At 36.4% G+C, this 24,592-nt stretch overlaps 1 protein-coding gene across 1 annotated transcript in view; it reads left to right on the top strand.

The window, feature by feature from the left end:
- tusc3 (tumor suppressor candidate 3) overlaps nt 1–24,592 on the top strand; it is a 97,071-nt gene that overhangs the window by 32,652 nt on the left and 39,827 nt on the right. The window contains exons 2-6 of the mRNA XM_084402170.1: nt 1,271–1,440; nt 3,358–3,475; nt 11,045–11,185; nt 19,105–19,245; nt 19,919–20,008. Of these exons, the coding sequence (XP_084258296.1) occupies nt 1,271–1,440; nt 3,358–3,475; nt 11,045–11,185; nt 19,105–19,245; nt 19,919–20,008 (660 nt within the window). The remainder of the gene's footprint in view (nt 1–1,270; nt 1,441–3,357; nt 3,476–11,044; nt 11,186–19,104; nt 19,246–19,918; nt 20,009–24,592) is intronic.

Genomic DNA, 24,592 nt, shown 5'->3' with positions numbered 1-24,592 from the left:
TTCCCGCAATTTCATTAGAAAGTGCATGTTGTGCCATTAGTGTTATTTGGTGCGTGCAATTAAATTTCACTGTGACATGGAACGCATGTAATAAGTGACCAATTTATTTAAAGTGAACATGAACTCAAAATTGAGCATATTTATATTTGACTCCATTTAAAGGTTTCAAAAGTGACTTAAGCATTAAATAACCTAAATGAGCTTTGATCAATCTCGAATTCTAAGTTCTTGGGTTTGCACACCTGTGTGCAAGGATAAAAGCAGAGCATTATGAAGGACGGAAGTAAAGAGATTGTCACACCTGTTCTTTGACCTTGTTCTTAATTTAATGATGGAATGAAAAGTGGAAATTGAGGTCCTATGTTATACGGGATGCCCTCAATATACGTGTGTGCTCTCGTTCTGCCTTCACATGCAGCCTACTTGCTTGTATTCCATCAAAATACAATGTAGTGGAAATAAAATGATTATAAAAATCATGCATGACACATTGCAAAATTATGCCAGTTTTTTTTCGAAAGGTTTAAACCAAGGGCAAGCCAGTGTTGTTTTAGTATTCATATTTTGAATTGGCTTTTTATTTTTATTTTTATTTTGGTTTAAGTTTTAGTAATGTCGTTTTTTTTATATTTCCATTTAGCTTTATTTCCGTTTTAGTTTAATAACTTTACAACTTCAACTTTTTATTTCAGTTAGTTGCCAAGTGCACCATTTCTGACTTGATTTTCATATAATATTTTGTTTCATTTACGATTTTATTTTAATAAACGAAAAAAAAAAATGTGTAGGTTTACTTTTAGTTAACAATAACAGCACTTCAAGAAACTATTCAAATAAATTGAAGGTCAAGCTCATATGCAGAGTGCTATTTGTGTGATGGCTGAGCTGCTATAGAAATGGTTATATATTGCCCTGAGATCCTATTGAACTCATCGTGTGCTGCCTAGTATTTCCTTTAGCCATGCATTTTTCCGTCAACAAGCAATCTTTATGGTGACATTTACAGAATGTCTTTCTTTGAGTGTAAACAAAAAAAAGAAATAGGATGTTGCCTTTTGCAGTTAAAGATCAGTTCAGCTTCCTATCCTGACCTGACATTTTTTTGTTGTTGTTGTTAATTTGTTTTATGAAGGACAAGTTGCTTATGTTGTCTTATGTGGTTTTTTTTTTCTGTTTGCTTGGAGAATTTGTTATGTTAGTGCAAAGGTTCTTTAGTATCTAGACAGTATGCAACTCTGTTCTTTTCTCTATCCCTATCGGTTTCTTCTAGAACATGCTGGCAGAGAAGGTGGAGCAAATGATGGAGTGGAGTTCCCGGCGTTCTGTGATCCGTATGAACGGGGATAAGTTCCGGCGGTTCGTCAAAGCTCCACCCCGGAACTATTCCGTTATTGTGATGTTCACCGCGCTACAACCCCAGAGACAATGTTCTGTCTGCAGGTGAGACACACGCATTCATCTTTTAGTGTCTGTCCACAGGTATAATGCTGTATTTACTGAAGTAAAACAATAACACCGGGCGTAAACACGGACATATATTAAGATTTGATCTGCCCCAGAGCACCACCGGAGAGCTTTCTACATCTGTCTATTCCCAAGCAGCCTCATCCCAGACATCATTCCCATCTATTTATCCCACGACAGCTACTTAGCCCCCATCCACTCACCTCACATCCATCTCTCCCCTCATTATCCTTCAATCGTTGGCTAAAATGACTCCGTGCTCGTACAGTCGTGTTCCTCAGCTGAATATCAAGCCTCGGAGTGTGAACCGCTCACTCTAGTCCTATTCAGAATTCAGAACATCATCTACCAGCTTCATTGAATAAAGATAACGGACTGGAACCGTCATGTGTGCTACCAAAATAGAGGAAGTTAATTTAAAGCAGATCGACCTTTAAGCGCCCAGTCACCCGATTACGTCAACGTGACCCCTAATGCTTTTTTAATTATCTGCTGTCTACTCAAATCACGTGTTTATGTATATTCTCATTTTTTCCTCCTTATTTGCCCTCAATCCCCATCCCTGTCAATTCTTAATTGATTTCTTTCACCCTTCATTATTTTGTCTTGAATACTGTAGGATTAGGTAACAATGGTTGACTAATTGACTAGAAGTTGAACAGTCTATCTGTAACTTTAGTCGTTAGATAGTTTGCATGGAAAAGTCTTTAAATTCATCCCCACTATGGCATTGTCGCAACATCCATATAGATTCAGACATATTTCTTAAATCAACTAGTCATTCAACCTCACTTTCATGCCTGTATGTTGTCCAAGGGTCCTTAAAAGTTTCAAAATGTCTTAGTCACTTTGAATTGAAGGCTGTAAAAAGTCTTTAAGTATCTTAAATAGCATGGGGGAAAAAAAAAAAGTCTTAAATGTCATAATCAGAGAACAGGAATTGCTTCTCAAATACCGAGTCAGTGCTGTGCTTTTTGTCATCTCCCCAAAGGTGTTCATGAAATGCCATTTTACCCATGTCCTGAAGGACTTTGCTCTCCAGAGCACTTTTGACTGCAGTAAAGTCTAAATGACAGATCAGTTAACGTCAGCTGGACCCTCGCTTTTTAAAAATGGACGCTCAGCATTACATGAAACATTAATGTGTATAATCATGCATATTTAAACATGTTTGTTTTTACCACCTGCAGAGTGCTCTGCTTTATTGATGTTTATGGGTACATTTCGTTTATTGATGCATTTAACTAGTCTTTAAACCGGACGCTTTCAATCTGTAAATGCATGGTTATTTAGCACTACTTGGATGATATTTGTTTTCTGAACAATGTTTAAGTTACAATTATTAACATGGGATGCCTATCCGTCTGTTATCTGGATTTGGCCATTACGGAAAGTGGCGATCTGGAGGTGCAGCATGTAACCCGAAATAAGACTTATTTATGTGCAGGGTTTGAAATCCGAATTAACTCTCACTTGATATGTGTGGTTTGTCTATGCGAGTATATGGGGGAAAACATGAGCTCTTTGAAGTGATGTGAGTGCTTTTGATCCTACTTCATCAATGTTTAAATTCTGTTAGTTTATGTATTTGTGGTGGACAACACAGTGACAATTTCCGGGAACTGGCAGGTGGATGTTTTTGTTGCGTCTGCGAAAGAACAGATACCTAATTAGCAGCATTGTCTGCTTATCTTTTATTCTCTTGTTCACTTTATACTGTCCACCTAGTGTGGAATAAACAGCAATCACTGTAATAAGTAACAGTGAGATGACACTCTTGTAATGAAGTCCTTCTTGTTGGCTTCTTTTTGTTTGCAAGCTTTCTTCTAATGAGTAATATCTTACTCTCTCTCTGTCTGTCTCTCTGCTTCTGAAAATGTCTCTCTCTCATAGGCAAGCTAATGAGGAGTATCAGGTTCTGGCTAACTCCTGGCGATACTCTTCGGCCTTCTCTAACAAACTCTTCTTCACGGTTGTGGATTATGATGAGGGCGCTGACGTCTTTCAACAGGTAAACATTCAACTCCTCTCTCTTTATCTCTCATTCACATGGATTTGGTCTGGGCCCGGTTTCCCAAAGCGTTCTTATCTCTAAGTAGTTCTTAACCTATTCCTTAACCTCTCTCTTAACCTTATGGGACGGTTCCCGAAACGTTCGTACGCTAAGTATATCTTTTGTAAGTCACACTTTCGTAAGGTTGGTCTGGACCATTCGTAGCTCTCTCTTAGCGTTGTTGCAGGTCTAAATGAATATAATTCTTAAGTTTTAATACACCCAGACAGTATTAAATTAGGCTAATTCAAGTGTTTTCATGCAAAGAATAAAATTGTCATTACACTGATTGTTGTTAGATTTTTAATTATATTATTATACAATATTATTAATTGAATTAAAACGCTCTTTTAAAGGCCAGTGAAAGCATAGGCTACTGTCAGTTAAGTCCTATTCGGACGCTAATATTGTTTCTCATGGGCTCGTCCGGTTTTTTAAACATTTACAGGAGTAAGTCGGTGATTTTAGTGCCGTCCGAATCCATAATATCAGTGTTTTTCTCACCCAATCCGCGTAAAAATCCCTGGCCAAATTAGTACCTTCTGTTTTTTGACAAACAGGTCGTGTGGTAATTTAATTGCCGTCTGAATCCACATCTCCGAGTTTACAAGAGATTCAAAATTCACGGTTTAAATCCTTTTTGATCACTGCCGAGCACCGTACGCAAGATGTAAACTTTTATTACTGAAATGCTGGAAAGTATTTACAAGAACAATATTTCATCGCAGCTCCACCTCAGCGAACAAAAATGGGAAAGATAAGGCGGCACGTAACTTTTTGAAAAGGTTATTGTGGCAGCAATAGGCTATATGTTACAATTTTAAAATATGTAGGCTAGGCTATTATAGGCTATTATAGTTTGAATTATTTTTTATAATATCCAATAATCATAATAAATTGAAATTTCAACTATTTCTGAAGTGCTTCTTTTATAAAGATGACCGCTTTCTCACATAAACAGCCCCTGCACGAGAGAATAATTGATTCTCGAGCAATCGATTTCAAACAATTCAGCACCATTGGCACGGACAGCGCCGGGTAACGTCCCACGTAAGAAGGTATATCTTAAGCGGCTTCCTAAGGTATAGTTCGGGGAACACACTTAGGAAAATAAACAAATTTGGTAAGATATATCTTTCGAGTCTTCTTAGCAGGCTAAGAGTGAGCGTTATCGGGAAACCGGGCCCTGGTCTGTTTAGTGATTTGGTTCATGCAGAGAGGGCCCTGCAGAGAGAAAACAGGCATATCAGGGAATTTTACAGTGATTTCCAGGCCTGCACAGTGTCCTTGGTTCCTTCAAATTATTTAAATGTATTCAATTCACTTCAAAATTTACAGCAAAAATATCTAATATTGTCAAATATTTTTTAAATATCTTAAATGGCATATCACTCACATGGTATTTGACATGAATTTAATTTAGTGTAATGTATGTAGTTAAATATTGCTGTTTATTAATATTATTTATATATTGTTACATGCAGATTAACTACTTAAATTCTAAATATTTTTACGATTTGTGGAAAAACAAGTTAAAATTGTAAAATTTACTAATTTTAACAGTTGCTATTTGGTACAAATTATGGTTCTTCTGAGATAGGCCCAATGTACAATACTAATTAAAAAAATATATTATTATTATTATTATTAGTAGTAGTAGTAGTAGTATGCATGCCTGACATTGAAAAGACAAGGACATTATTCTAGTGAATATCTTTTTTCTAGTTATGCTCAGCTCTGAAAGTGCTCTTTGTGACTGAAAAATTTATGGAATCTAGGGCTGCTCAATTATGGCAAATATCATAATCATGATTATTTCTGTTCAATATTGAAATCATGATTATTTAACACAATTTTTGGTGGCAATAAGATCAAATTTCACGATATTTCACAATTATCGATGCTTCAGCAAAAACTAATACTAGGTTAACTAATGTAAGATAAAGCTCCTCAAAATGATTACATAAGACAAGTAAAAAGTCAGCAATACAGCAAGAACAAAGAAACTTATTACAAACAAAACTGACAAATAAACAGAATGAAAACGAATTAAATGAACAGTGTTAAGTTTTTTTCAGCAAGATGTACAGGTACTAACAGTGGTATTCAGATAAGTAATAGCCTACAACAAAAATTGATTGGTCAAATATAAAATAACACTGCATAGTCTTACTGTACACCAGGGTTCCTCAAACTCGGTCCTGGAGGGCTGTCCTGCACAGTTTAGCTCCAACCCTGATCAAACACACCTGAGCAAGCTGATCAATGTATTCAGGATCACTAGAAACTCACAGCTAGGTGTGTTTGATCAGGGTTGGAGCTAAACTGTGCAGGACAGCGGCCCTCCAGGACCGAGTTTGAGGAACCCTGCTGTACACGGTAAATATAGATTGATCCTAATTAAAGCTACTTAAGTTATTTAGTCAAGATCAGTGAGTGATTTTTCCTTTGTCATTTGTTGTTTGATTGTCATTAATGACAGACTGCAGGAGGTATATTAGGCTGCTGTCACTTTAAGAGCTGATGCGTGGATCTAATATACTGTTACACACGCGTTTTCTTTCTCAACTGTGTGCGTTTACTGAAGACATAACCCACTGTGTTCACGTCAATACTTTTGATATTTTTGTGTGTACACGTTTAGGTGCCTATCCGAAATCGAAAATCAATTACGATTAATAAATGAAATCATTGGTCAAAAGATGTGATGACTTTGTTCATGGTAATTATTTAATAATAACCTTACAAAATAGGTGTATAATTTAAATCAAATTAAACCAAGCTCAGAAAGACAAGCGTTTCCTGACCACATTTACTCTTTGTTCCATTCTTCTGGCTATACATAGATCTGATCTTTCACATGCATGCTCAAATGGTCTCAACTTCTAATTTGTCAGAGCCTGACAACTTCAGGAATTACATTTTAAAAAGCAGCAAAAACAATCAAATGGAAAATAGCTCCCCGTCTATTTTCCATGTAATGAAATGTCACACTTCTCAGAAGCAAATTATAGAGAAGAAAATCTTTATGACACAGAACATGCACATTAATTTAACACATGCTGATACGTAGCTATTCTACTGCAATTTGCACACTAAAGAGAGTAAGTTTGTGAAAGAAGCTTTATCATAAACTGACATTTCCTTGCGCCTATAGATGTCTGCACAGCTGTATCTAGGGTAATAGTCATCAATTAGATTAGCACTACTGACTTGCTGTTGTTTCCTCTGTGGCGTCTCTCTTATTTGGGTTCATCAAAAACCTTATGCATTCTAGTAAAACAAATTGCTCAAGCTCATAAAGACATCAAGCCCTCAGGAAAGTATAGTGGACAAGACTCAAATGAGCTTTCTGATTTCTTAGTGTATAACCTAGTTTACATAATGCTTTGTTTGGAATAATCACGAATCTTGGATTTAAGCCTTTGGGTTACAGTTACCAGATCAGATATCTCACAGCGCTAGTGTAATGGTGAGGTTTTCACATTTATAAGAGTGGCTGACTGGTATTGTAACTGTAAGTGACTGTACATAAATGCATTAACTACAAAACTAGTTGTTACACAATTGAAAATTCCAGTCTCTTTAGTGGAGCTTCATGAAGAAACAGGAACATGTGGTATACTTTAATATTTTAAATTCAATATAATTTATTATTCAGTCCTCGGGGTAATGTCATACCAATTTACCCATATCCGTTATGAGGTCCGATATAATTTTCCTATGCTAAATAAATAATTCTAGTGTGGCAAACTATGCATTCTGGAAAACTGCAATGACTTCTGTTCACCCGCACTAAACCCATTTTCTTGGAGGACATGTGGGTTAATGTTGATTTGATGTGTTTTCATCCAGCATGGGGACAGCATTATTAGTCAGTCCATTAGTATGCTAATAAACAGATGTGTGTTAGAGGTGCTGGTTAATAACGTTCCCCAATGTTTTTAAGAGACTATTTCATCATCAGCGATTACATGATTGCTCCTCGTGTTTGAAATGATATGTAATTACATGAATATCACTTAGGTAGATTTCTTCTGTGTTCTTTAATGCGAAGGATAAAAAAAATAAAAATCACTGTCATGCATAAAATAAGATCTTAGAGAGGAAGAATGCCCAGCTGCACTTTTCCGTTCAACGAAGATGGATGGTGACACTGCAAAGCTCCAGAAAGCACATATAAATATGACTCATGCACTATATATGCCTTCTAAGCCCATGACTCATTCCTATATTCCTATATTATGCAGCAAAAACTGTTTTCAACATTAAAAAATGTTTCTTGAGCATCAAATCTGCATGTAAGAATGTTTTCTTAAGGATCATGTGATACTGACAACTGGAGTAATGGCTGCTAAAAATTCAGCTATACTTTCACTGAAATTAATTACATTAAAAAAAAAAAATATATATATATATATTAAAGCCAATTAAAGCCATATTGCAAAATTTAAGTTTACTGATCTTAGTAAAAAAAAAAAAAAGCAGCAATTTAGGGGCCAAACACAAGCAAGAAGGCATGATAAGTCATGCTAGCATGGCTTGGATCATCAGACCAACTGTGTCAATGACCAATTAAAGATATATCAAGATCATTTTAGGCAAAATGGTTGAAAAATCATATACAGTCACTAATAATGTGATTTAATGGTTTATCACTATTGACCAATAGGTGACACTGTGACCAAATTGATGTGGTCACAATGACACATGCGATGTTTGGTGTAAATATGCCAAAGCTTTGCAAGGATACAGCCTCAGAATCGTTTTGGTATCATGCCTTCAAATTTGTTGATGCGGTACAAGAAAACAGTTTCGTCTATCGATCCGAAATCCAGAACTTTTCTTTTTCCAGCCTGGTCTGGAAGATGATCTGACTCGAATTTGGTGAAAATCGGACCAACACTAGTAGTAAAAAAAAAAAAAATCAAAATGGCGAACAGGAAGCTCAGCCAACTATGACAAAATTTGCTTTTTTTCCTCAGGATGAGCCAAGGAATCTATTAATACCAGTATCATTTCAACAGGCTAATTTAATCAAAAGTTATTAGCATTTTTGGAAATTTAATTATAACTTTTGGCCAGAAGGTGCTGCTGCTCCGAAACTTTTTTTAGGACTGTCAGGGCATGGTGTCGAAGACACGTAGAGAGTTTTGTAATGATCCCCAATGAGTTCGTAAAAAATTGCATTTTACGACAAAAAAAAAAATGGCCGACGCCCATAATGGCCGATGTGGAAAAATTGGGTATTGTTTGACATGCTGCATTGAATCTAAAGACACCAGTTTGATCATTTTGGGCCAAGAAGTTTTAAGAAAAAAAGCCATTTTTCATATCACCCTGACCCCTAGGTGGCACTGCACTGAAACTGTGCAGGTACCCTCAGGTCATGGTTTTCATAACGCACAGTCTCAAATCCATTTTGCCATTCTATTTGCTGAATTCTTTTGCGCGTTACATCAACTTGAATTCCATACCTTTTTGTCGGCATGGCCTGAAGATGATCTGATCTAGGCCTAGGAGGAGTTCGAAAAAGTATGTTTTTTGGAAAATTCAAAATGGCGGAAGAGTAAAAATTTATTTTGTTTCTAGCCCTTATGGTTCAAAAGTTATTAGCATAAACGTAAGTGAAATTTGGAGATTTGGTGGCGCTGGAGGAATAGAATTATAGACTCCAAAATTGCTGTAATGACTGTCTTCTATCTGTGTGACAAATTTCATAACTTTTCCACAAGCTGTTCCAGCCCATAGACTCAAAGAGCAGAAGAAGAAACGGAATAATAAAAATAGGAACGCCAGTGTAAGCTGGAGAAACTTAAAGAACTGGTTGAGGAACGACCACTCCTCGAGAAGACAAAGGACCTTTCTGGAAATTAACATTTGAACTCTCTCTTGTGAAACTAGCAAGTCTCACCTAAGCAATCCTAATCTACATTTCTTCCCCTCTTCCCCCATCCCTCATGCTGAGATCACCAAAATTCACCCAACAATCTGTAATGTTGAATAATTATCATACAGTATTACACATGTTTGGTATCGTTTGAAATGTCTCAGTGCAACTGGTACAAAGGTCTCATTCCCAAAGAAGTAAAACAAAAGGTAATAAGGTTTTAAGAGTTTAGAGATAACTGGCACACAAAGGAGGGTGGGTCTCCAGGCAAACGGGACTCTCAGCATCATGTATTTCCTAATGTCGGGTTCGCATCTCTTCTCTTTATTCCAGAGCATTTGATGTTTTGTATTGATTATCTTTGAACTGATTATGAAATCGGCATGATATATTTACCTGACATAATAAATTGTAACCATTGATTTTATTCTAACGGACTCTGGCATTATTTTCAGTAAAGAGTTCAAACGAATAGTCAAACATTCGCTCACATTTAATGATGCACAGATATCATTAAAACCTTTTCATTTATGGAGTCAGATGAAATAACGAGGTAATTACATATGAGAAAATGTATTGCATTTAATCAAATTACTTTGCCGCGAGGAAAGACAGTAATGCACAGAGACCTTCACCCGCTGATCGGATGCCTCCAGTGGGCCGACTGAGCGCGGGCTTACACAATGGCACAACAAGTTTGACCACGGGGCTTTAGAAAACGTTTAATATAGCACACAAGACTTATGGATTACTTTTATATACTTATATGCTGCTTTTTTTGTGTCCTTTAACATTATAAATCACTTTCCACATTTCTTTTATGTAATAGAGCAGCTCAGAAATAACATTTTCCTTTGTGTTTCACAGAAGAAAGAAAATACAAGGTTGGAACTAGAGATGGGAATTTTGGATCATTTTTTTACACAAACTTTTCAACATATCACACCACATGTGGTGCTATTTATAGGCTGTGTGTCATGTTAAAACAGTTATAAAACAAAATTTAAACATCTCACAACACCCTCCATTGTGTTCCACCGAGTTACACTCAGTCCACTTGCTTTTGAAAGAAAGAACACGTCCTGTTTGAACACCCTGAAATCCTTTTCGAAGTGTACATCACTTTTGACCCAAATTGCTGCTCATTTTGACTGCAAGGTATCACTAAAAAAGACTAACAAATCACAAAATTAAGAACGAAGTGCTTTTTTTGCAATCGATGACTGCTGTCACTTCACAGTACTCAAGTACTCATGCACATCCTTAGCTGAAACAGCATTGGGTCAAAAAATTCAAATATTTGTGAGAACCCTCTGCTTTGAACTCTATCATTTTATTTCTTCATCCAGTTGTTCTCTCTCTCTGTCTCTCTCTGGCCCTTCATTCTTGTAGTGGGTAATTTACCTCCCTCTGGAGGCTCTTCAATTGCTCCTGTTTCCTTATTAAAAGAAATCTCTGTAATACGCATCACACTGTTCCTGCCGCTTTATTGATTTATTAGCAGATATAAATGTTTTTGTACGCTTGTTTATCTTCAATTCATCATTCCCCTCCCCTCTCCTCCCTTCCTGTGCTTCCTGTTCCTCTTCTCTCTCATATGTCCTGCCTTTTCTTCCTCTTCTCTCTCTCTTTTCCAGCTAAACATGAACTCTGCCCCAACATTCATGCATTTCCCAGCCAAAGGGAAGCCGAAGAGGGCAGACACCTTTGACCTTCAGCGGATTGGCTTTGCCTCTGAGCAGCTGGCCAAGTGGATTGCAGACCGTACTGATGTGCAGGTACTGTATGATATACTGCTGCACTACCATATATATATATATATATATATATATGTATGTATGTATGTATGTATGTATGTATTTTTTTTTTATATATATGTATACTTTTATTCAGCAAAGATGCATTAAATTGATCAAAAGTGACAGTAAATATATTTATAAGGTTACACATTTCTGTTTCAAATAAATGCTGTTCTTTTTAACTTTAAATGATTTCCAAAAAAAAAAAAAAAAAAAAAAAAATCAGCACATCTGTTGTCCACATTGATAATAATTATAAGTGTTTCTTGAGCACCATATCAGCATATTAGAATATAGAGTTATTAGATCATTTGATACTGAAGACTGGAGTAATGATGCTGAAAATTCAGCTTTGCCATCACAGGAATAAATTATATTTTTTATATATTAAAATAGAAAACAGTTATTTTAAATTGTAATAATATTCCACTACTGTACTGTTTGGTTAGAAAATGCAGTCTTGGTGAGCATAATAGACTTCTTTCAAATATGTTAACAAAACTTACAGTTTTAGAATATGTACAAATACATTTTATGTGTTTTATATCACTCTTGGTGCATTTCAGTGTTTAGCAAATAAATGCATAATGTACGTGACTGATAGCATTTTGAAACTAAAAGCACTGCTGTTGAAAGCAGAGTGCTCTGCCTTCCAGACACATTTATTTATGATCTGTCTCAAACATTTTTTTTATTTAGCTTTTATGATGCATTATTTTATAATACTAATGCTCAAAAAAAAAATTTTGGTAGTAAGACACACTTAAATTAAACAAATTAGTTCAATCAAATGAACTTTTATGAGAATGTAGAACTTTATTTTTCTTTTAAGTTCACAAAACCAACACATTTTAAGTAAACTAAAATGATTCATTGTTTTGAGTTTTGTGAACTTTATTTATTTATTTTAGACAAATTTAAATGTAACAAACTGGGCTGGGATTTTTTATTTCCCAGCGTGCTTAGCCGTGACACTTGAAAAGGAGAGTAAATGCTCAAATTAAGTGATGTTTTGCTTTGTGCAAGATTAATGTTAAGTGGGAGATTTAATATAGTGTTTAATGTTTTGCTATGCTAATTTAGAACAGTTTCTGTTATGTGAGTTTTTGGGGGGTTGACATCATGGAGACGAGTGGACATATGAGCTTGGTTTGAGAACAGATATATGACAATTGTTCTATATTGCTGTTCTCATTCAGCAATTACTTTGCTAATGCTATTGCAAAGCATTGTGTTAACAATTAGCAAGTTAGCATTTACTGAATTAGCTATTTAAAGCTAGTCAAGTTTCCACTTAGCCTGACTACGTCAGACTTCTTACTTCCGCTCAATTTCATTTCGCTTTTGTAGTCAGTCTGATACAGCGTAATAGCTTTCCGTTAGCCTCCGGCCTGAAAATAGCCAGGCCAATCAACGAACAGAGGGCGGGCTGAGAGCCGTGACGTAGACGCTGATTGTACCGTGGATGCGTTGATTTTTACTTCACATAATCTGCAAAAGTCGCGCACAGCCATGTTCACTCCGGTATTTCGCTCGATGGTTTTGTTTTCGCATCATACATGTGTTTACAGTGGAAGTTAGATGCGGCTGAGCATGCGCATAACACACGCCATAACCAAACGTTATGTGATTGGCTTACGGGTAACCAATGATTTTAAACTTCAGACAAGCGCCCCCCTCGAGAGAGAAAACACTTCTCTATTATGCCATTCCAGACTCTGTCTACGAAGCAAAGCGAAGTAGCAGAGTTTGGTATTACCAGGCTAGTTTCCACTACAAAAAATATTTAAATTGAGATAACGTGATAATTTTAAGTTAAATGTATGAATTAGCTTACTCAAGTATTTCAAGTTAAGAGCAATTAAAATATACGAGTACAAAATAAAAATCTACCAGTTCTGCTTAACTTCATTTTTTTTTTATGTAACTGATTACTTTTTTTCTTTTTTTTTGGTCAAATTATTTGGGTTTACAGTGTGGTGTCTTTTACCTGATGGTTGTTTTTAAGAAATTAATTTGTATTTATTAGCGGTGTAACGATTCATCAACTACATCGATGTATCGATTTATATTCCTATGATCCAACTACATGGATCTGTGCTCGGCAAGTTGGCCTTCCGGACGACATATATCGATCTAACATCGTTTTAAAAGGTAATGAATCGATTGTATCGATACTAGGAAATAACGCATTGGATTTAAGCACGTCAGACTTTATATGGATGTTTTTTCTTTGCACTTTTAATGATAAAGGCGTTAAACGTTACTCGATTCAATCTGCCTATCTGTGACGTCGTCGCCATGCGTGACGCGCCAGCAGCAGCGCAAAGACAACAAGCAGGGCAAAGTCTCTCACCTAAGAAAAACGGACTTTCCTGTCTCTCAGCCACTTTTTAATTGCACGCGTAAATGCGCCGGCGCGCGCTGTATCACTTCACTAAAGCGCAAAAGAAATATGAGCATGCAACGTCGTAAATTAGTAAGTTACGAAATAAAAGTAAAATACCAATAAATTACGTTATTGGTACGTCATGTGTTGCTATTTATCAGGAGCAGTTTCCATGTTTCTTTACCAGTTCTTCTAAGTATTGTGTATCACCATGGTAGCCTAATTGTTGTTGTTTCCATAACAAAATGCCACTTACTGGTTATTTTGTATATTTTTATATGACTGTGGTGGCTCATATCAAGATTGTATTAACAAAAACTAGTTTGGGACTGCTATTTAATAGCTTAACCTCGCAGTGCCTACTGTTTATCAGTATTTGTCATATTCTTTTTTTTTTTTTTTGTATGTTAAGTAAAGGGGGACAGAACTTGTGTGTCAACAATTTTTGTGTAAACAAATGTATTATAATAGGCCTATATAATTCCTTAAAAGGTGGGTCGCGGCTTGATGACCATGGGGAAATGTGGGTCCCATGGCCGAACTATTCAAAACATCATTCAATGTTGTGATAATCGTAATTAATAATCGTAATTACAATTTCAAGGGAATAATCGACAATTATGATTTTGTCATAATCGTGCAGTCCTACTTTATTCAAATAAAATGTGAATGCATTTGACATTAATTGTTGTTTACTTCTTTGTTTATCATAATTAATTGATACCTGATTCCCTTACAATAATTTTTGGCTAAAAAGTCACTGAATCGATTTCAAGTCACTGAATCGTTTCAGATCGTATCGTTCTAAATGAACCAATATCGTCCTTGAATCATATCGACAACCACGAATCGCGATACGAATCGAATCGTTGTTAAAACGAATCGTTACACCCCTAGTATTTATTAGTTTGACTAATACTCATTTGAGAAGCAGCTTTTATGAGCAACATTGCAGATGCCAAAATGGGAAGAAATAAATCTCAATACACTTTTTAAAAGTGATAAGTAACATCTTTTCTCCTGTCTCTTGAAAATGCAACCTCTTTATGACCTTTCAAGACACGTTAGCAGTTTTATACATAATAATATAGTGATTGTATAACTGATGCCAAAAGCTTGAAAGTAGGCTATAATTATGTGTCTGATAATTCTACAAGACACTCTTTTGATTAAAGGATTTCTTCTGTGTTTTCAATGATTACAGTACAGACTTCTGTAATCCTTACTTTGTTGAATCTGTTTGGAATAGTGAACTCCTTCCAGCTTGCTTGGTAAATCTAGCTTTTTGTCAATGCAATTCTTAAAAAAAAAAAAAAAAAATCAGATCAGTGATGAAATGTGCAAACTGAAAGATTCACAAAGCCTACGAAGTAGAACCGAGCAGCGATTTTATGCGAAGGCAGAGCCAGATACGGGGTCTCGAGGAAATGGAGACAGATAACATCAATTTCCCCATCATGTTAACATAGATTTTCCCTCCAGAGAAGCTCTCATTGAAAAATATCACCGGCACCTTAATGCATTTACAGACGACTGCCTTGGAGCACTGGCACTAATTCAGTTGCCTTATTAAGACTCTACCTCGGTCTCAGCTTTAATATTTTTGAATAAGTCACTTAAGGTATACATATATCACCTTTAGGGAAGGGCTGAGTTAAATCAGTTGATGAAAAGCTACTTTTTTCTAAATGCAGTGCACTGATTTAGAAGCGTAGATGTGTAAATTTGTAGCGTAGAAGTGTAGATTTCAGCAGAGATTATATGTCAGTAATGCTCTCCCCTCCGTGCAGCTGGACTCATTGGGCCCTATCATACACCCAGCGCAATACAGCAACAAGAGCGACACAAGTTTTTTTTTTTTTTTTGCTAGTTTCAGCCCCGCGCAGTTATCATTTTCACGTCCTGTGCCGCATTGTTTAAATCAGGGGTTTTCAACTGATTCTGTGCCAGGGACCACCACTCTGACTAACAAGTAATCGGCGGCCCACTATTGTGTGTGTGTGTAGTGTGTGGATTCCTTTGTCAGATAGCACAGCCGGACGTCGAATTGAGGAAATGGCATAAAAATAAAAATAAAAGAGTTTGTCATGTCATTTTGCTGTGTAGGCTACGGAACCTATTCACTGCTCCATCAACGTTTCATGCCAAATCGCTATATTTCCTTGTTTAAAATGTACTGCAAGATGCAGTTTCTTTCCAAACCGCGATAAGCGCCGAACCTATTTTTAGCCTTAACGCGATACATCCTCTCGACTAATCAGAATTCTCTCTCTCTCTCTCTCTCGCTCTCTCACCCTCAAATCACTTGTGCGTATCGCGCCAGACGCTCAATTCGCCTCATTCGCGCGTCCGCGCCGCACTAAACGCCTCATTCACGCCGCAGGACCTCCAGATGCGCGTAAACGCGTCTTTACATTGACTTGACATGAAAATCACTTGCACCAGACGCTCTATTCGCGTTTGGTGTGAACGCCACTCACTCACTCACTCACTCACTCACACAAGGTCATGTCGTGATTTGTTTTATGTAAAGCGGACAATGGTTCTACTTTTTATGGGTTCGACACTTTACTGAATGCCAATGTATTTATTACTGACTGACTTGCCTTTTTTTAAGACAAACTTTTTTTTTTATGGAAAAAAAGTTATTTTAATATTGAAATTACGTAGGCTGGAATGCATGTCACGGACCACATGCAATGCCGCCGCGGACCACCAGGGGGCCGCGGACCACCGGTTGAAAACCCCTGGTTTAAATACCAAATGCATGTGTGCCTATTTATGCGCCCATGGGCGTGCTGGTCTGAAAACGAGGTGTGTTCAGGCGCGTTGTTGGAGCGTTGCTATTTTGAGGCAACTGAAATTGATTTTTTTATGTTATTTAAAGAGCGCGTTAGTGTGTGCCTATAGGCGGGTCCACAACGCGCTTACAATCTGCAGCAGCACACAAACTAGCCAAATATTAAAAATAAAAGGATTACAATGTAAAATATTAATATTGTGTACATAAAGATATGGTGGAATCCGACTTGTCCAGTAGATGATCTGCTTGTGCGCTTTAACCTCGCACACGAGCAGATCCACTTGTGCTCTGGAGACGCGTTCAGTCTTTCCGCTTGCAAATTCCGTCATGTAAATAGCAATCCGCCATGGCGCGAGCGCAACTGGCTTTTAAAGGGAATGGGAGATGAGACTCTGGTTGGTTTATTTCACGTTACGCCCAAAACACCCATTACTCATTAAGAGAATAGGGACAACCCTTTTAGACTATGCGCCATGCGCGCCTACCATTTTTCCCGTCGTTAAACTAGCAAAAGTGGATTTGGACACACCTAAGTGCAATTGCGCCCTACGCTTTAGATCATGTGCTTAGATCGTTAAAATAATAAGGCCCATTATCTTTGAGTCAACTCCATTTCACATTTTTGCAGAGGCACTGAAAGACTTTGTGTACTTGTCACGGGTGGTTGCAGGAAGGCAGACGGAGACGAGGATATAATTCTAAAACGAAGGTTTATTGGTAATTAAACACAGGACGGCAGAACAGGTAGCCTAGCAACACACACTAAATATAACGGAGATCGGACGAAGACTGACAGAACAGACGGAACTTAAATACAAACACAGATAACAGTGATTAACAGAATGCAGGTGATACAGATGATGATGATTGACTAAACAGGTGATACAATAGAACTGAAAATGACAGTAACCATGGAAACGAAGGAGTGGTGGGAAAAGAACATAGGAAAACAGGAACAAATCAAAACACAAACTGAAAGTCCAAACATACACTGACACGTGACAGTACTATGTTTCAAAAGTTTGTTTATTATTATTCTTTTTATAACTCTGTTTACTAATTTACCATAACTTTTATTTTATTTTATTTTATTTTATTTTATTTTATTTTATTTTATTTTATTTTATTTTATTTTATTTTATTTTATTTTATTTCTCTGTTTACTAAATTACCATACCATTAGCTAAATTAGCTATTAGTCTTTGTCGGCCTATCTGTGCGCATTGGATCGTTGCTCGTCCACCCCCTGGAGTAGACAGAATTATAGATGAAGTCGGCCATTTTTGTTAGATTAATCTGATCTGATTCGAAGGCAGCAGCAGAAGCTGTAGTACACATTTTGAACTTTAAGACCTTGAACGACAGGCACTAAACGTGTTTACAGCCCTCTGGGTCTCGCATCACAACACTCATAAATAGAGCATCCTGAGCGTCCAATGCGTCTTAGACTTACTAGCCCTCTGGGTCTACTTTTGGCCTAAGGCAAAGAAAAGACTGCAAGAGGGAAGGGAGGGATCGTCAACCTTTGCAGGAATGAATGAATTCAATAGACAATGGCTGTTTGATACCGAAGGCAATTGCCTCGCTGCAGACAGTTAGTGACTTCACATGCGGTGGTTTTGAATGAAGTTTCCTCATCAGGAAAGGTTTCATTGAAAGTAAGATATTCAGACTATAACATAAAAATTCTATTGAAAGCAGTTCAAAAACTGCCATTTACAAATTAAAGGCATACTTTTTCAAGTTTTACAAACTACCATTTACTGTTTTTAACTATGATGGTGACCAAGGTTGGCCTTGAGAATATCTTGGCCTTGGCCTTTTGAATAACAGTTTGAATTTTCCTTGCTTTTATTTTGTGATTTATTTGTATTCCTCTCTATGTAAAGCACTTTGAATTGCCATTATGTATGAAATGTACTATATAAATAAACTTGCCTTACCTTGCCTTGCCTTGAGATTGCAGTGTTTTAACAGTTGAACCCGGGCAGTTTGATGCTTTTTGACCCTGACTTTAGCCTTGCTCATTATTTCATATGTTTACCAAACTAAGGTTTACTTTTTCATTTTGAAAGTGGAGTGAGGTTTATAGATATTGCTTCATTATTTCTCTTGTTTGTCTTAACATGACAGGTATCAGAATACTGTCATCTTCTTTTCATGTTTTTAAAAACCCCATTTTAACTTGCATTTACCAAATCCATCCATCCATCCATCCATCCATCCATCCATCCATCCATCCATCCATCCATCCATCCATCCATCCATCCATCCATCCATCCATCCATCCATCCATCCATCCATCCATCCATCCATCCATCCATCCATCCATCCATCCATCCATCCATCCATCCATCCATCCATCCATCCATCCATCCATCCATCCATCCATCCATCCATCCATCCATCCATCCATCCATCCATCCATCCATCCATCCATCCATCCATCCATCCATCCATCCATCCATCCATCCATCCATCCATCCATCCATCCATCCATCCATCCATCCATCCATCCATCCATCCATCCATCCATCCATCCATCCATCCATCCATCCATCCATCCATCCATCCATCCATCTTTTTGTTTTGTTGAACAATTTTAAAGCATGTTTGAAATGTTGATGTAATTGTGTGAAAAATCATTAAGTATTTAAAATTTTATTTGAAATTAAAGTTGAAATTTGTTTTGTTTTGTTTGTCTAGATTCGGGTGTTCCGGCCACCCAACTACTCGGGTACGATCGCTCTGGCTCTGCTGGTGTCTCTGGTCGGTGGGCTCCTCTACCTGCGCAGAAACAACTTGGAGTTCATCTACAACAAGACTGGCTGGGCCATGGCCGCACTGGTGCCTAATGTTGATTATTTAGCCCTAATTCAAATAAAAATGCTGGAGCCATGCTTTCAGTTAAAAACTGGCCAGATCAAACAACAGTGCATTTCCTGGCAGCAGTACAATGGGCATCTCGCTCTGGCCCTAGAACCGTTCAACTTCAACACTTTTGCTATTGCTTTATAAGGTCCTTTAAAAAAATAAAACCAGCTGACCATGGAGTAAACCTAGATTAAAATTATTTATAGAGTTTTTAAGCCATAAAATAGGCCAATTTATTGTATCTAACCCAAGATGATGCAATAAAACCAGAAGACAACAGCTCAAGGGGAAAAAGCATAGTCTTGTTGTGCTTTTTACCACCTGGGGCCCAAATTATGTGCTGTGTCTTGCATAAAAGTTTGATTGAAAGTGTTGTGCTGTCTGTAAATTGTAGAGCTTGGGCTTTATGTGTATTCCCCAAAGTCTGAAGGCTGACCTTTACTGCTCTGATGGATAAAGTTTGTTATCCACCATATTGATTATAATGGCAGTTTAAGGAAAGTTTTTTTTTTTTCTTTTTTTTTTTTTTCGCAGACTCCTTGAATGTAATCAATCTTTATCGTTCACTCTTTCTGTTTGTCATTCTCATATCACCATATAACTCACCTAACAAATCTCTCTCTCACTCTCTTTTTCTTTTCCTCAGTGTGTGGTGTTTGCCATGACGTCAGGTCAGATGTGGAATCATATCCGTGGTCCTCCGTATGCCCACAAGAACCCTCAAAATGGTCAAGTGGTAAGTGTCTCAGAGCTCCTTATGTGTCACACCACTCGTCTAAATCTCTCCGAACTCAGTTTGTGCTCTTTCATGACTTGATTTTCTTTGCTTGTGTATATGCATTAAATGGCTATCTGTTATGTGAAGCTATGTGCGTACGAAAAACAAGCTCAAGTTCTTCTTGGTATATGGCCCATCCCGTCAGTTCTCGGGCAATGAATCCTGTGGAATATGAATTCCTACAAAGGGTATAGCCTACATTCATAAATACAAAATATTGCACTCAGTGTAAATAGAACTGGTACACAAATAATGTGATGGAGCCAGACAGAACTACGTAAAAAATGTGAATTGGATGTCGGAGAAGTGACCTGGATGGTAGAGCACATGCATTGTTTGTTTTTGTTTTTGTTTTTTGCACAGAGGACCCAAATTTGAATCCGGCTCGTGACATTTACAGATCTAACCATCCCTCCCTCTGCTTTACTCCCTATTCTTTCAATGTTTCTAGGAATACGAGGCAAAAACAATCTATGAAATAGAGACAATGCAAATACTGTTACTATTATAATTGTATACTATATATATTTAACACACACACACACACACACTGCCTTACATTACTATTCAACTGTTTTCTATATAATATATTTAAAAATGTAGTTTATTCCTGTGATGGTAAAACGGAATTCAGCAGACATTATTCCAGTCAACAGTACATGATCCTTCAAAAATCATTCTAATATGCGTATTTATTGTATAATAACATTTCTTATTATTATCAATGTGGAAAACAGTTTTTTTTTGTGGAAAACGTCATACTTTTTTCAGAATTATTTGGCAAATATAAAGTTCAAGTGAACAGCATTTATTTTAATTAAAATTTGTAACATCCAAAAATGTTTTTACTGTCACTTTTGACTTAAAAAAACAGTAATGCGTGTGTGCAAATATTAATATAGCAGGGTTCCTACACAGGTTGGAAAAATATGGAATTTGATTTGAGTAATTTCCATGTCTGGATAAGTATGGAAAAAAATGTGTGAATATTACCAGACTATTGCCCCTATTCAGTTTTCAAAAAATTAATTTATCATAAAGAACAGTGTTTTCTTGGAAAGTTTAGTGACCCTTTTAGTGATTGTCAAACACGACTGACTGAATGAATTGAATGCACGACTGAATATCTTTTAAAATTCACAAAGAGACACCAGCAACAGAGTAAAGAGCAAACAATCATCTAAATCAGACTGTGCTTTGATGTTTGATGATCATGCAACATCAAACCACATTTACAGTATCAAACTGGTGTGTCAGAGGTGAATATATGAAGGTTATAAAGCATTTTAGGTTTGTATGTAAGTGCATGATATCACTTTGAGAAAACCAAAAAAAAATTATAATACAGATGACTGTACTATATACCAAATACAGTGCTGAAAATAATGTTGTGTGAACCATTTATGTTAAAATTGGTTTGAAATGTACAGAGAGGATTTGAAATTTGAGTCTGGAATTTTGAAATGGAAAATGTGTAGGAACCCTGTTATAAAATCATATTATATTAAATATAGTATGCTAATAGAGTGATGTAACATTAACATTTAGTGTGACTTAATTATTTATGATTACAAAAAAAATAAAAATGCTTAAAGCCAGCTAGACACAGCACAACAATGGAAAAGAACATATGTCTCGAGGTGTGTGTGTGTGTGTGTTGGTTGTTTAAATAATGGACCTTTTTAATATAGCCAAGGCTTGTTGTTAATATGTACCATCCTGTGATATATTTACACAAAAACAATCCACAGCAGCTGTTCTGCATCTACCTCTTACTGGCTTCTAAGTGATCCCTCCAGTCAATAACACAATAAATCTGAAATGATTAAGGCCTTTTAATTATTAAAATATAAATAAGAGGATCAGCTTCTTTCAGTGCATAATCCTTCCCAGTAGCACTTCATCACCGTCCCTCATTAAGCTCCAGACAGGAAGTTGAAGCTGCGTTTCTTCATCTAATAGCCCTCTGAAACAGAGGTGAAATGAAAATGCTGATGACATGGGGAAATTAAAGTCAGTGAGGTAAGATTGTAATATTTAACCTGTGCTATACAAAATATACCATTAGTGCCATTGTAAAGTTATTCCCCCATTGACTCAAGACCTCGATGCAAATTACCTTCCAGAGCCTAATCGACAATTAAAACATTTCCGTATCCAGGAAGAGCTAAAATATGTACGAATTTCAGAGTAATGCCATATATATTAGATGTTTTTTTTTATGTATTTAGTAAATATTACATCATGTCATAGTCATCAATTTGACACTATATTTTACTCAGACTCAAACGACATTTATATTACTCTAATGTATAAGATGACAAAAATGTGTCATTTTTCTAGCTCAATATTCAGCTCAATGTTACAGTTAATCTGCTTTCAGCTCATCAAACCTCAAACATACTGTGATTTTAATATTATTTAAATCAACTGTAATCTTTCTAGATTGTTGAAATCTGTTTTTGTCATGTGTAGACTAACATTCAAAAGGTCGTGTTCTGTTTTTTAAAACTTTAATCAATTTAATACATCATTGCTGAATAAAAGTGACAGTAAAGAAAACATTTACACGCACACACACCCTTTGTATATAAAGACTGGAGTGATGGCTGCCTGAAAATTCAGATTTACCATAACATGAATAAATTAGTTATTTTAAATTGTAATAATATTTCACAATTGTACAGTTTACACTAGTATATATGGGAAACTAGCACAGTACAAGTCGTTTGTTAAGAAAAAATGCAGAACCAGTGCAATGTTGCAGTAAAATGTGAATAGAAAACGTAGTTGCGTGAAAGCCACAGTCAGTGATTTGGTACTTAAAAATTAATTATGAGTAATAGATTATGTACAGTCACTCTGTTAATTCTCATAAAACAACCCTAGACACAAAGCATGAAATACGAAACAGAAAATATTGATTTCAGTTCAAATTATTGTTTTATGTCAGCAGACAGGGCAAAGTGCTCCAAGGGACATATGTAGGTAACTGGTTGGGATGGCAATCAATTGGGCAGTTTAGAGACCATTATACAAACATATTTGACTACAGAGTGCCATGTTTGGCCAATCAGAATCAAGTATTCCAGTCTTGCGATCTTGTCCTGTCCATTTCATGTGGAGATATAAATACATAATTGTACACTTAGTATCAAAAAATGAGGAGCTTCTATAAATAGCTAAGATATCTCCACAAAATGCTTGACTTCTCAGAGTATAAAAATCTCAGTCTTTTGTAAAAAGACAGGAATCAAAAAGGCAGAAAACAAACGAGCAGAAAAGCATCTCCGAATGACAATTAAGCCAGAGCCATAGAGGCTAATGTACTATAAATTGTTAAAAAGGCTCATAGTGTGTCTCATTTGTTGTACAGGATTGGATGGTAAATGATGGTTCATTTATTTGGAGGATGTGCTGGTGAAGAGATAATGAGGGGAGGGGAGGGAAGGGGGGTGTTGATTCTCTGTGTTATTGTCTTATGACTCTGTTTTTACTTCCTCTTATTCTGAGAATGTGGCCTGAAGACAGCCTTTATGAAATATTCAGGCCTGAACATTGATCCAGAGACATAAACACACTGCTAACAATGCCATGAATCCCATACTCCAGGCACTGAAACATCTAGCTCACAACAGGAGGATTTCTGCGGATTGATCTGCGGTCCTTTAATCCCCAAGCTGGACCTGAAGGGGACACTTCTATTAGTGCGAAAGTACAGTGTCAACTCGTTCTTAATACTCCCAAAAATACAAAACTTGAGCAGGCAATGAAAAGGCCGACACTGATTCTGCAGAACCAATACTGTTTGATAAAATTGTATATATAGGTGAAACTTGAAAAATTTGAATATCATGCAAAAGTTAGTGTATTTCAGTAATTCTAATTAAAAGGTGAAACTAATATATTTAGTAGGCCTATATATAACTATATGCATATGCATGATTATACTTTTCAGAGGGCTGACATTTCTGTATTTAAAATCCTTTTTTTATTTGTATTTTTATTTCAAGTAAAATTCAAATTTTCTGAGATTTTGAATTTGGAGTTTTCATAAGCTGTAAGCCATAATCATCAAAATTATAACTTTTGCACGATATTCAAATTTTTCGAGTTTCACATGTATACATCTATTACAAGCATTTTAAAATACTTGCAATCGGACAGAAGACTTCTCCTTATCAATTTCCCGGGAGGCAGAATTTGTTATAAAAATAGAAGTCATTTTTTAGTTTCTTTAGCAGTAGAAATATTCTATAAGTACTCTATATAAATTAAAGTTAAAATACCAAAACGTTTTTTTAATCAAGGCAATATAAGCGATGGTTCTGGTGCCAGAAAAGCTCTACAAAACAGCATCTGATGTCACTGTGTCACGGATATTTAAAGATAGATTAGTGACCTCCCCAAATAAGGTCATCCAGCCTTGTAATGCACCCTTCAAAAAAAGGGCCTGTTTTATGCGTTCTCCTCCGCATTTGGCGAGCCCCTTTCCTCGTGTCTGAATCACTTTTCACCCACGGCAACACACTTGACACATAA

This window comes from Rutilus rutilus (genome assembly GCF_951802725.1).
Source record: "Rutilus rutilus genome assembly, chromosome: 2".
Lineage (NCBI taxonomy): Eukaryota > Metazoa > Chordata > Actinopteri > Cypriniformes > Leuciscidae > Rutilus > Rutilus rutilus.
The sequence above is the reverse complement of the archived record's forward strand: the minus strand, read 5'-3'. Positions and strand labels throughout refer to the sequence as shown.